Source organism: Stenella coeruleoalba (assembly GCF_951394435.1).
Source record: "Stenella coeruleoalba genome assembly, chromosome: 1".
Lineage (NCBI taxonomy): Eukaryota > Metazoa > Chordata > Mammalia > Artiodactyla > Delphinidae > Stenella > Stenella coeruleoalba.
In genome coordinates this window covers 22,492,752-22,506,963 of record NC_137169.1, presented here as the reverse complement: position 1 = coordinate 22,506,963, position 14,212 = coordinate 22,492,752, and the positions used below count along the sequence as shown (strand labels likewise).

Sequence of the window (14,212 nt, the reverse complement as noted above, 5' to 3'; positions counted from 1 at the left end):
AACTGGGGGGGTGGGGGGGGGGTAAAGTCTCTACCCTTTAGCCCATTGGGCCTGAGGCTACAAAATACTAATCTAGACTTTTATCAACCTAGAAAAATCTATCCCAGGACACCAGTCTGAGCAGGGTGTTCAGCAGTAATATATGCCAGAGGGCTTGGAGCTAAGAGAAAGCCACAATGACAGAAGGGTCACTGGCAAGGAATTTCTTCTATTCTTTTTTTTCCTTACACAGTTCCTTACATACTTCAATTTGGAAGAAGACGGTTGAAAAGGGACAAAAAAGAACTATAGAGAAGAAAACATGGAGAAGGTTAGAACTCAATAGTCCAGAACAATTTAAATGGAACAGGATCAGGCAGCAAACTCCCAATCGTAAGCTACTACAGTTTCAATCACTACCATTGTGAGAACTGACTCCCATATCCTTTTCTCTTCTATTCTTTGTTTGTTTCCACCTTCTGTTTCTCTCAATCATTCCTATCTTCCCCCACTTTGCCTAGTTGTAAAAAAAAATCATCAAGATCTGACCTACATCTCAATAGTGTCTACCTCTGCTGTATCTTTCTATTATGGAATCTCTACCTTCCAAAGGAAGGCTTTATCTTAATTTCAAAGCCATCTACCATAGTCAGAATTCTAAAGTGACTCACAGCCAGAAAAAGGTTGGAAATCCTCTGACCTACTAAAAAAAAGAAAGAGCTAGAAAAAGGGTTATATTCACTTACCACGAACCTGCTTTTTTATTTCTTTGGCAGAATCCAGCCATGTCTGTAAAAAGAAGAAAAGGCATTCACACAGAGCTCCAAAATACATAAACCACAGAGTACCAGAAGCAGGATTACTGACCATCTCCAATAGTGTCTCCAGGTCAACCTACATTTCCAATATTTTTTGCATTAGTTTCACATAGCACAGTAATTTTGAACAGAGAAACAGGGAGCCAGACAGTTGGGCTTGAATCCTAGCTCTACTACTTCCTAGGTGAGTGACTTTAAGCATCTTTGTACTTCAGTTTCCTCATCTATTAGAGGAAATAAAATGAGATATTAGCAGTAGGGCCTATCTCAGGGTTACTGTGAAGATTAAAAGGTAATATATGTAAAGCTTCAGCAAACAAGAAATGCTAAATAAGCACTTGCCATTTTTATTATTCTGTAAAGACAAATAGAGATCTATAACCAGGATTATTGATCTATAACCTAGATCTTATTTTTCCCTCCAACTCTGACCTCCAGTCTCATTCAAGTTTTCTGTGTCAGCACAGCACCTGGTAGATGGTTCATGCTCAGTTAATGTTTACTGAATGAATAACTATTTTGTTTTTCCTGACTACTCTTGCCCACACTAATTTCTACCTTCACCATTCTCCAACCCCACTTAAAATTTGCACACCACAAGGGCAAGGTTCCTCAACCCATAGCGGACCATGCAAAACTAATGGCACTTAAAAAGAGCCTCACCATTAACATCTTTCATAGGCTCCTAGAGAAATGTTTAAAGACAGAAATTTCTAAATTGAATTGTCTAAAAGATTTTTATTGACATAAGACATATACAGAAAAGTACATAAAACATATGTATAGATCAATAAATTATCAAAGTGAACATATAAGTATAACATTACCAGCACCCCAGGAGCCCCTTTCATGCCTGCTCCCAATCCCCCCACCCCATTCCCCCTTCCAAAATGTTTAAAATTGAATTTTAGTCGTATTTAGAAAAGAAGAGTAAGGGGGGATTACTCCTCACCCTGTACCAACAAGGGCAAAGTTCAAGATGACCATCCCATTTGCCCTACCCAAGGAGTGGGCCTGAACACCACAATCTTACATTTGATTATATATTACACTAACCATTATATAAAGATAGTCACCACAACAGATAATAAGCAAAGAGTGAGGACAAGTTTCCTTTTCTCTTCCCTGCCCCTGCAATTAACACAGATGATTAAGAAATGTATGTTTTTAAAAATATCACTTAATACAAAATTATTCTAAAGTATAAAAACTAAGTACATACTTGCTTAAGTCCTGTCAGAAAGGGCAGGGGGTAACCTGGGTGTTTCTCCTTCCTCTCTCATTAAGATTAAAGAACTTTAAGTTGTTATAGGTCCAAAGGCAAAAGAGGACTTTAAAAGCGCCAACTGATAAGTTTTGTGGAACCTCTGAGAACCTTGCAATCCAGAACTCTTAACAAAGACTACTTTCTATCACTGTGGAATGAACACTTCCCCTACAGAGTGAGGTGACTCCATATTTTCCCTATTTTTAAGAGAAATCTCCCAAAGTAGCCTGAAGCTGACAAGTTTCTTACAGGGATTGCATGAGCCATTCTATGACTCTAAGGCTAGAATTCCCACCAATCTGACATAGAGGGGGCAAATCCAGATTTGTGCCAATCACATGGGACTCCAAGGTATAAGGTACCTTAGAGAACAAAGTATTATTTCTTCAGTATCTAGACCTCCAAATCAAAGTCAAAATCAAAAAGTGTGTACAAGACAATAAAAAATCAGTGTGCATAACAATAGGTACTTTATGCTCAATTTAAATTATTCAATTCAGAGCATTTTATTTAGCCAACAAGTATTTAGGAATGCCTCCACGTGCTAGGCACCAAAGTTACAAAAAAGGATTTAAAAATAGTGCTCGTAGGGGCTTCCCTGGTGGCGCAGTGGTTGAGAGTCCGCCTGCCGATGCAGGGGACACGGGTTCGTGCCCCGGTCCGGGACGATCCCACATGCTGCGGAGCGGCTGGGCCCGTGAGCCATGGTTGCTGAGCCTGCGCGTCCGGAGCCTATGCTCCGCAACGGGAGAGGCCACAACAGTGAGAGGTCCGCGTACCGCACAAAAAAAATAAAAATAAAAATAAAAATCGTGCTTGTCCTCAAGGAGCTGTCAGTCTAAAGGAAGAGCTGAGTAGTGAACAATTTGTCTTTTCTTAGAGGCAGTTAGGAAATGTTTCTCAAAAGAATGTTTTTGGGGAAAAAAAAGGTAAAAAAAAAAAGAATGTTTGGGAGATCTAATTTAGGGTTGAAGAACAAATAAGAGTTAGCCAGGCAAAAAAAGAAGTGGAAGTAATTAGAAAGGCACAGGGTATATAAAGAGAACATGATACATCTGAGTTGCTGAATGTAGTTCAGCAAAGCTGGAGCACAGAAGTGAAGAGGAGAGATGTAAAATGAAAAAGAACAGTAAGGGCCAGATCATAGAGGCCATAGTATTCCATGCTAAGAAACTTGGACTTCATCAAGTTACAGGCAAGGGAGAATCACTGAAGGATTTAAAATAAGAGTGACACAAATTTGAGGTAGACAGGGAGACCAAATAAGAAGCTGTTGTTGAGAATGATAATAGTCAGGATTTGTGACTGAGTAAATAGGGTGGGCTGATGATGAGAGGTGTAAAGTATAGTAGTAAACAAAAGTTCCTAAGTTGCTGGCTTGGGCAACTGGGTAGATGTGGTACTATTCACTGAAACAGAAAATGTAGGAAAAGGAATAAATTTTCATGAAGAAGAAAACAATAGCAAAAAACTGAAAACAACCCAAATGTCCATCAACAATAGAATAAATAAATTATGGTATATTTATATAGATACACATTCAAGGTGTCTTTGGAAATCCAAGTAGAATATTTCAGTAGATAGCTGGATAAGCAGGTCTGGCACTCAGAAGAGTGATTTTAACCAGAGATATAAATTTGGGCACTTGCCCCATATAGGTGGCAAATGAAGCCATGAAAGTAGATAAAAATAATCCAGGGAGCATATAATAGAGTTAAAAGAAAGAAACTAAAGATAAACCTTGGGGAACATTTACAGTTAAGGGATGAAGAGAGGATAAAGAGCTGAGAAGTAAACTGAGAAGAAGTGACCAAGTGGTAGGAGGAAAACAGGAGAGACTGGTATCACAGAATCCAAAGGAATAGAACATTTCAAGGATGGATAGGCAAGCTCGTCAATGCTGCAAAATGGACAAGGAACATGAAGATGAAAACTGTCAGATTTATCTTGGCAAGGGCAGTTCAGCAGAGTGGTAAGAGCAGAAATCAAACTGCAGTGAGTTATACCAAGTGCTGGTGAGACTGTGGCACAGCTGCAACCCTTAGTGCTGGTGGGAGTGTGAACTGGTAGCACCACTTTGGAAAACTGATAGTATCTACTAAAGCTGATCATATATGTGTCATCCACAACCCAGCAATTTCACTTCTGGGAATCCAACGGAAATGAATATGACAAGATATGCACTAAAAGACATGTATGAGAATGTTCCCAGGAGCAGCATTCATAAAAGCCACAAACTGTAAACAAGCCAAATGTCCATCAACAGTAGAATGCATAACGTGTGGTGTAGTCAAACAATGAACTATTATACAGCAGCAAGAATGGATGAACTACTGCTACTCGCCACAACATGGATGATACTCAAAAACATGATGTTAAACAAAACAAAAGAAGCCAGACCTAAGAGCACATACTGTATGGTTTCGCTTACGTAAAGTTTAAAAACAGGCAAAACTAATTGATGGTGATAGATGTCAGGAAGACATCTGTTACTTTTGACAGGGCCTGAGGTAGGAGTACTGATTGTTGGGGGCTGGCGGTAGTGACTGGAAGGGGAAACAAAGTGGGATTCTGGAATCCTCCAGAAAAAAATCCTTGATTCATTCATAAATAACTTATTCCAAGCAGGAATAAAATCTAGGAAGCAACTATTGGGTTAGCCAAAAGGTTCATTTTGTTTTTTCCGTTAAGATGGCTCTGGTAGCACTTAGTTGTCTTCAACTTCATTTGAAACAATTTTGTTAGATTATATGTGACAGCTGTCGTATCAACATGCATTTAAAAAAAGACTTATCAAAATTGGTGAATTTTTGTATGACATTTTAATATTGAAAATGGAAGGAAAAAAAGCAACATTTTCGGCATATTATGCTTTATTATTTCAAGAGAGGTAAAAATGCAACTGAAACGCAAAAAAAGATTTGTGCAGTGTATGGAGAAGGTTCTGTGACTGACCGAATGTGTCAAAAGTAGTTTCATGCTAGAGGTTTCTTGCTGGACGATGCTCCATGGGCTGGTAGACCAGTTGAAGTTGATAGCGAACAAATCGAGACATTAACTGAGAACAATCAACGCTATACCACGAGGGAGACAGCTGACATACTCAAAATATTCAAATCAAGCACTGAAAATCATTTGCACCAACTTGGTTATGTTAATCACTTTGATGTTTGGGTTCCACATAAGTTAAGCAAAAAAAACCCCTCTTGACCATATTTCCACATGCAATTCTCTACTTAAATGTAATGAAAACGTTCTGTTTTTAAAACAAATTGTGATGGGCGATGAAAAGTGGACACTGTACAATAATATGGAAAGGAAGAGATCGTGGAGCAAGTGAAATGAACCACCAACAACCACACCAAAGGCTGGTCTTCACCCAAAGAAGGGAATATTGTGTATATGGCGGGATTGGAAGGGAGTTCTCTATTAGGAGCTCCTTCCGGAAAACCAAACAATTAATTCCAACAAGTACTGCTCCCAATTAGACCAACTGAAAGCAGCACTCGACAAAAAGCATCCAGAATTAGTCAACAGAAAATGCATAATCTTCCATCAGGATAATGCAAGACCGCATGTTTCTTTGATGACCAGGCAAAAACTGTTACAGCTTGGCTGGGAAGTTCTGATTCATCCACCATATTCACCAGACATTGCACCTTCGGATTTCCATTTATTTAGGTCTTTACAAAATTCTCTTAGTGGAAAAAATTTCAATTCCCTGGAAGACTATAAAAGGCACCTGGAACAGTTCCTTGTTCAAAAAGATAAGAAGTTTTGGGGGCCTTCCCTGGGGGCTTCCCTGGTGGCGCAGTGGTTGAGAATCCGCCTGCCGATACAGGGGACAGGGGTTCGAGCCCTGGTCCAGGAAGATCCCATATGCTGTGGAGCAGCTAAGCCTGTGAGCCACAACTACTGAGCCTGTGCTCTAGAGCCTGCGAGCTGCAACTACTGAGCCCATGTGCTGCAACTACTGAAGCCCGCACGCCTAGAGCCTGTGCTCTGCAACAAGAGAAGCCACCACAATGAGAGGCCTGTGCACCACAACAAAGAGCAGCCCCCGCTCTCAGCAGCCAGAGAAAACCTGCGTGCAGCAGCAAAGACCCAATGCAGCCAAAAAATTAAATAAATGAATAAATAAATTTTTTTAAAAAGATGCATCACTGTGAATCTCAGAACACTAAAGAAAGAGAGAAAAAGAAGAGAAGGAGGGAGGGAGGGAGGGAGGGAGGGAGGGAGGGAGGGTGGGAGGGAGGGAGGGAGGGAGGGAGGGAAGGAAGGAGAGTAAAAGATTCTACTAGCCTAATTCTACACAGGGCAAGAGAGAGGGGAGATCATACAAAGCATCACAAATCAGAATGGCTTTGACCTTCTCAATAGCCAACATTAAAAGCTAGAAGACAATGGAGCAATGCCTTCAAAATTATGAAGGCAAATCATTTCAAGCCTAAAATTCTATACCCAACCAAACTAACAGCCAAATTCTACAGTACAATAAACACATTTTCAAACATGTAATGTCTCAAAAAGATTACATCCCATATGTAATTTCTCAGAAGGAGTGCTCTATCAAATACCAGAAAATGCTAAGATAAAGGGGAAACAAGAGAAACATCACAGGAGAGATGTACAACAAATCTCCAGGATAATGGTGATGGGAAATACCTGGGTCAACTATATACAAGACAGAGAGAGCAACTCATCCAGACTGGAGAAGTATGACTCAAAGAGATAGCATATTGAAGAAGGACTGTCACCATCACAATGGCTTTTGCTACTGTATTGTCCCTTTAACCTGACAATGCTAAGGAAGTCTTCTCCAAACTCATTTTTGTACAGGATTTACTTGGGCCATGTGCAAATGAAGTTCCTGCTTTCCCTTCTATGTTCTACTTGTTCTACCTGAATCAGCTAAAGACCTTCATTTTAACCCAAAGGAAAACTCTGCTTTGACATATTTCCGAGAGCTGAAAGTTAGCCATGATGAATTTAGAAGCAGAAAATATAGAACAGCCCATTACCCCAACCATATCCTGTAAGAACCTGGCCCATCAGACCTTCCAGATGCCCCAAATATGATAAGCCCTATGTTTCCCAGGATTCACTTGTCCACTGACTTCCCCAGAAGGGGTTCTTATAAACAATCAGAGAAGTTGAAACTAGATTATGATTCAGAGACATCAACTTTTTTTCCCAGAAATATTTTATCTAAGGGGGACAATAAAGCCCTTTTTAACACAGCCAGATTTGTTGTTTGCTGTACAATCAAATTCAGCCTTTATATTGGGCACTTTTAACATCACTTTATACAGAAATATATCAATGAATATAAATAAAGCAATTTAATATTTTCTCATTAAAAAATAAATAGGATAGTGAAAACTACTATAAGGAAATAAAATTTGCTGATACGACAGAGTATGGATGACACCAACAATAGCAAAAAGTTTTCAAAGCAACTGGAAGGTTTTTACCAATGTGAGCACTGGAAGCTCAACTGCAAGATGAAATAATTTCCTCTGCTGAATGCCTTTAGATGAGCCAGCTCCCAGCAATTTAAGTATACTTGGTTCATAGAAAAATTATAACAGTTACATTAAACAAGCAGGTACTGGTACTCAGTGACTTCATTTATATGCCAAATTCAAGTATTCTCAAATATTCTAACATAAACCTGAGTGGGGTACACACACACAATATAAAAACATTCGATTTTATCTCACTGAGCTTGTATAACATAAAATACTTTTCAGAGTATTTTCCTCGATTCATGGGAGGACTTTCTAACTCACAGCTGCAGAAAGTTTTTCACTGTAGTATTAGAGGTGTTGTTTTGTTTTTTAATTACCTTCAATCTTTCCTTACTACATACACTGTATCTCGGAGAGGCAGGAATAAATACATTCTTAACAGCAGTAAAAGAATTAAAACAATTTTGGGGGGTCAGTTTCTTATATTACAAGCAGTCTTCTCACCTTAGAGGTTGCATTATCCCAAATGGCTAGACTAAAGTAGTCTTCTTCCAAAAGATTGAGGTGTTCACATACTCGTTTAAGTAAATCTTGTCCCTTAGCATGTTTCTGCAAAGATACACATACTTTAGTTGAGGTTTCCTCTTATTCCTGCATTTATCACGAAATACCATAAAATGTCACTTTCCAATTTTCTCTTTTATCCTTGGTTACTAACACTTTCAGGTGGCAGCACAGTGCAAGTAGAACGAAGTGAGTAACAAAAATCCTGTTTCTTAATTTGTCAGTTTAAATATGCAACACATTTATAGTTGCTTGGAAATGCTGCTACAAGTCAAAGCAAAATTCCATCAAGCATCCCCCACCTCCATCCTAAACACTACATTCTTTATTTTTGGTGTATTTCCTGAAGCCTGCTATGGGTCGCTGTCAGTCAGCATGAGCACCTGACTTAACTGAATCAGCTGTCAACACTGACAATTAACAGTGGCTATGGAAATCATTGGACTCTCTATCATTCCCAGACCAAATGTCCCAAGACAATGAGCTAGGTCTCAAATCCCTGCAATCTCTTTCAGAAAAATGCATAAAGTATAAGATCTTAGACACCCTCCAGACATTACCTGTTGCAGTGGTTCTTACAGTTGTGCTACAAATCATTTCTTAATGTTTCTCTACCCAGAAAATCAAACCATTACCAATTTGGGGGACTTGTATTCCTGTTTATAGGGAGGAAATGCCATAACTTAGGGACCGAGATTTAGAGTGAAAAAGTCCCTGCTTTTTCATTTACTAGCTAAACAACCTGAGTCAATTTCTGAACATTAGCTTTCTCATCTGTAAAGTGATAAGAAAATGTATACCTGCCCTACCTAACTACTGGAATTGCTGAAAAAAAATAAACATGCTGGACTTCGCTGGTGGCACAGTGGTTAAGAATCCACCTGCCAATGCAGGGCACACGGGTTCGAGACCCAGTCCGGGAAGATCCCACATGCTGTGGAGCAACTAAGCCCGTGAGCCACAACTACTAAGCCTGCACCCCACAACTACTGAAGCCCGCGCGCCTAGAGCCCGTGCTCCGCAACAAGAGAAGGTGCAGCAATGAGAAGCCTGCGCACTGCAACGAATACAGCCCCCGCTCGCTGCAGCTAGAGAAAGCCCGCGCGGAGCAATGAAGACCCAATGCAGCCAAAAATAAATAAATAAGTTTATTTTTTTAAAAATAATAATAAAAACATTTTTAAATAATAAAAAAAATAAAACTTGCTAATGTCTTCTGAGAAATACATTTTTTAAAACTTCCAAGGGCTTCCCTGGTGGCGCAGTGGTTGAGAGTTCGCCTGCCGATGCAGGGGACACGGGTTCGTGCCCCGGTCTGGGAAGATCCCACATGCTGCGGAGCGGCTGGGCCCGTGAGCCGTGGCCGCTGAGCCTGCGCGTCCGGAGCCTGTGCTCCGCAGCAGGAGAGGCCACAACAGTGAGAGGCCCGCGTACCGCCAAAAAAAAAAAAAAAAACTTCCAAAAAATTAGAAATCATTTTTTTGGCACATATACATGACATGTCCTTCGAGAGACATGTCTGAGCTGAGCTATTTTTAATGACTATTAGTAATTCACATAGATGTTAACTCATTTATAGACTTATCCCATCTACATTATATCATTTTCTTCATTTTCTCCCTTCTATGTTTTCACTCTACATGACAGAGATGATTAGGGAATTCTTCACATACAGGTCCCTACTCCCTTATTTATAATTCCAAAATTCAGAAGTTCTAAAAAGTAAAAGGTTGGGCTTGTTTATTTTGTTTTTGTTCAAAGCTCATCTGAAGGCAAATTCTGACCTGAACTGTTATGGGCTATATTTTATCTTTATTTATCCAACTTAGAGTGAATCTTCATATATTTTACCATAGAAATAATGTGTTTGATAATGTACCTACTGCTACACACTCTGCTGGGAATATTATGAAATTTGCAGAATACGTACTTGTTGCTTTTCTAAAACCCAAAATATTCTGAATTCTAAAACCCAAAATATTCTGAATTCTGAAACACATCTGCCCCCAAATGTTTCAGATATAAGGGACCCATATCTAGATTTTGGTCTGAATGGGAAGAATGAGTGTGGAATAGCTTTCCCCATCTCTAGACTAGCTAGTGGTGAGAAGCAGCAAGAGCAGACCCTAGGTCTTCTCCAGTTACCAGGTGTAGTAACTATTTTAAAAGTGCAACAGTGTATTTTTCTTGATTTCTATTTCAAAACTTGGAGAGAGAATTCCTATTAATAAACACAGCATAATATTTTAGACTACTTATTTGTGTTTTGATATATTTGCATATAAATAATTCAATTTCAAAATAATTTTTTACACACCTAAGATACAAGCATATGTGAATTATATGTTTTATCAAAAGGCTATTATTAGTAATCATCACAATTGCTTTTTATCAAGCATATCGTAATTGGCAATTACTGCTCTAGTTAAAAAAATAGCTGATAGGGCTTCTCTGGTGGTGCAGCGGTTGAGAGTTCACCTGCCGATGCAGGGGACGCAGGTTCGTGCCCCGGTCTGGGAGGATCCCACATGCCGCGGAGCGGCTGGGCCCGTGGGCCATGGCCGCTGAGCCTCCGCAACGGGAGAGGCCACAGCAGTGAGAGGCCCGCGTACCGCAAAAAAAAAAAAAAAAAAAAAGCTGATAGATTTTTAAGGACTTTTAACTTGTCTTGAAGAAGCAAAAGAATAACTGGAACAACTCTGACATTTTTATTCAATCTTGATTCAATTATTTATTCTTTCTGGAAATAATAGAGAATTTTAATAAATGGGATTACTTAATTTAAGTTTTTTATATACTATCTCATGGAGCTAAAGAAATACATTAAATAAAGCTCATTAAGGTTTAGATCTGGGAGAGCAGAAATGAACAGATAGTAAATTTTTTTTTTTGATAAATACAATTATGGGTACTGCTAGACCTAGAAATTGAGGCTATCCTGGGAAATCTAGTCATGGAAGATCACTCTATAAATAACAAACCAATTTTTTTCTTAAACAAAATTATTTTGGATTATAAAAGTAACACATGCTCAATTCACAAGATTTGGCAGATATAGAAAAAGCTGGAGAAGAAAATAAGACTCACTCATAATCCTTCCACACCTTCACCTCCAGAAAATCACTATTAATATTTCAGTCCATAGAAATATTCATTATACTGGGTCTTAGGCCACGGCACCACTTACCCAACCCTACATGAAACAATTTGTAAGAGTTCTAACCACTTGAGATTGAAATGCGCTCACCTCCACAACACATTCATAAACTGTGTCATCCAACAAAGAAACCTTGCAATGCATGTTTCTGTGTCTTCTGATCGATTTCTGGGAAGCTTTTAATTCTCTTTCTGCTACTGACTCAGGACTTTCTTCTTTTACTTCTGTTTTAGAGCAGTCTTCCAGTCCTCCTCCTTCCTCAGTCTGAAAATCAGGATCTTCTCTGTGTTCTTCCTGAGCAGGCTACATACCCATGACATCACCAAGTCAGTAACAAAGACATTTCACAAAACATGCAGTATACACTTTTGCCTATAATATTGCTACCAATAAAAGCACTAACTGAAGAAGAAAAACTGTTAAAACAAATACAAGTGATATTAAGATTATTTTTCTGTAAAAGATATTATGATCTCCCAAAAGATCCACAGACTCTGCTATTCTCAAAACTTTATGATAGAAGGTAAAATCCCATCTTTCAAATCAATAAATGAAGGTTTCAGGTAAACCAGAGGACAGCAATCTGTTGCTCTCAGCACTATATTTTCTCCCTGACTATACCATTGCCTATTATTAAAACCTATTAAAACTTAAACATCTTTGCCCCATGCTCCTCAATTTTAGCGAGGTAGCCTTATGAATTGCAAAACGAGTTGTGATTTTTCATGCAATCTAAATTTTATGAATGGGGAATTCCCTGGTGGCCCGGTGGTTAAGACTCCACGCTCTCACTGCCAAGGGCCCAGGTTCAGTCCCTGGTCGGGGAACTAAGATCCCACAGGCCTCGAGGCGCGGCCCAAAAACAAAATAAACCCATAAATTTTTTTGAATGGCTAAGAGGGGTTCTTGGGATCTTTTCAGAGCATAAGGCAACAAATGTATAGTAGGTTAACAACTGTAAATACCAATTAACTCATTTTTACCAGGTATCAACCATAATAAATGCAAAGAAGATTCAAAGAAGCAAGAGACAGATTGAAATCTGGATGTCCTAGGGCAATCATTAAGTCATCCCAAAGCAATACAGGTAAGTGAGACATTTTGCATACACTTACTTTCATCACAATAAAATTGCTGAAAGGTTCTTAACTAAACCTCACTAATTCTTTTCTTTCAAAAAAATACGTAGTTGGGGCTTCCCTGGTGGCGCAGTGGTTGAGAGTCCGCCTGCCGATGCGGCGGACACGGGTTCGTGCCCCGGTCCGGGAAGATCCCACATGCCGCGGAGCAGCTGGGCCTGTGAGCCATGGCCGCTGGGCCTGCGCGTCTGGAGCCTGTGCTCCTCAACGGGAGAGGCCACAACAGTGAGCGGCCTGCATACCGCAAAAAAAAAAAAAAACCAAAAAAACAGAGTAAAATAAGCTTTTGCTTTCATAGTATGAATGACAAAAGTAAACACGTAGTACAGATTTCAAAAACACTTTAGAGTTTTTTATTTTCAAAGGTTAAAGAAAAGAAAAACTTCATTATGATGCTGGTAAAAAGAAAGTACTACTTTACAAGCATTGATTAAATATCAACTATTCAAAAGAAATATAGGGGGCTTCCCTGGTGGCACAGTGGTTGAGAGGCCGCCTGCCGATGCAGGGGACACGGGTTCGTGCCCCGGTCCGGGAAGATCCCACATGCCGCGGAGCGGCTGGGCCCGTGAGCCATGGCCGCTGCGCCTGCGCGTCCGGAGCCTGTGCTCCGCAACGGGACAGGCCGCGACAGTGAGAGGCCAGGCCTGCGAACCGCAAAAAAAAAACCGTAGTTGACATTTAGGAAAAAGGATTTAATTATTTGGCTCCTGCTCCTCCTGCATTAGATATTGGAGGTGTCTACAAGTCTCCTTACCCTCCTTCATGACCCTCTTAAATGTTACCTCTTCATTAAGGCCTTCACTGGCTATCCTACCTGGCCTATCCCCACTCTACTAGTATTCTTCATGTTAGTACCCTGTTTATTGCCTTCATAACATTTATTACAATACATAATTAATTTGTATTTACAACTTTTTTTGTCTCTTCCATTAGACTATAAAGTTATCAAGAGTAGGGATGTTTGTTCAATAATAATAATATTTAATAATAATAATGAAAATAATAACAAACATTTATATAGAAATTACAATGGGTCATTTACTGTTCTAAAAGCATTACTTACATGAACTCATTTAACCCTATGGGGAGGGTACTATTATTATCCCCCCTTGACAAATAAGAAACTGAGGCCAGAGAAGTTAATTTGCCTAGGATCATACAGTCAGTAAGTCACATACCACTTTGACTCCAGAATTCATGATCTTAAACCTCTTTGCCATATTATAATTTTTATTTACCAATGTATGTCCAGCTTAGGGCCTGGCACACACAGCAGGTTTTCAGTAAATTTGTTGAGTAAATAAATAAGTATTAAAAAATGACACATGGCTTCCAAAAAATCCAAGGTACCCTAGATGAAGGTTGGTGCAGTCCTACAATGCAAACTCACTTTTAAAAAATCTGGTATAGAAAAGGACCACTCAAATGAAATTCTACTATGAAATCAATGAATGGGATTTTAGTTAAATCTAAAATTAACTTTGTCATCTGTTTCAACTTCAGTACAAATGTTATGATCTTTAGACAAAACAGACTAGCCCTGATTCAAATGCTAATTAAAACAAGATATGGATTTTTCCATACATAAAGCAAAGGAGAAAAAAAGCAATTAAGAACCTCTTGAAAGTACCAGACTTCCTGAAAGATAATGTAATTTAACTCTTTTGGTACTCCTAAAATTAAATTAAATTAATGACATTAAGGTATGTAGCTTCTCTGCCTTTACTGTTCATGTTTATTGACTAAGTAATAATAACTAGCATTTATTGAGTGCTTATAATATGTCAGGCAATGTCTTAAGAGCTTTACACGTT

At 39.1% G+C, this 14,212-nt stretch overlaps 1 protein-coding gene across 14 annotated transcripts in view; it reads right to left on the bottom strand.

Moving 5' to 3' along the window:
• The window catches only part of EPB41 (erythrocyte membrane protein band 4.1), a 205,130-nt gene that overhangs the window by 109,876 nt on the left and 81,042 nt on the right, over positions 1 to 14,212 (bottom strand). For all 14 annotated transcript variants that reach the window (XM_079913022.1, XM_079913023.1, XM_079913024.1 and 11 more), the window contains exons 3-5: positions 11,347 to 11,559; positions 8,040 to 8,144; positions 726 to 768 (exon numbers count right to left, since the gene is read on the bottom strand). In XM_079913022.1, coding sequence (XP_079769148.1) covers positions 726 to 768; positions 8,040 to 8,144; positions 11,347 to 11,400 — 202 coding nt within the window. In that variant the 5' untranslated portion in view covers positions 11,401 to 11,559. The remainder of the gene's footprint in view (positions 1 to 725; positions 769 to 8,039; positions 8,145 to 11,346; positions 11,560 to 14,212) is intronic.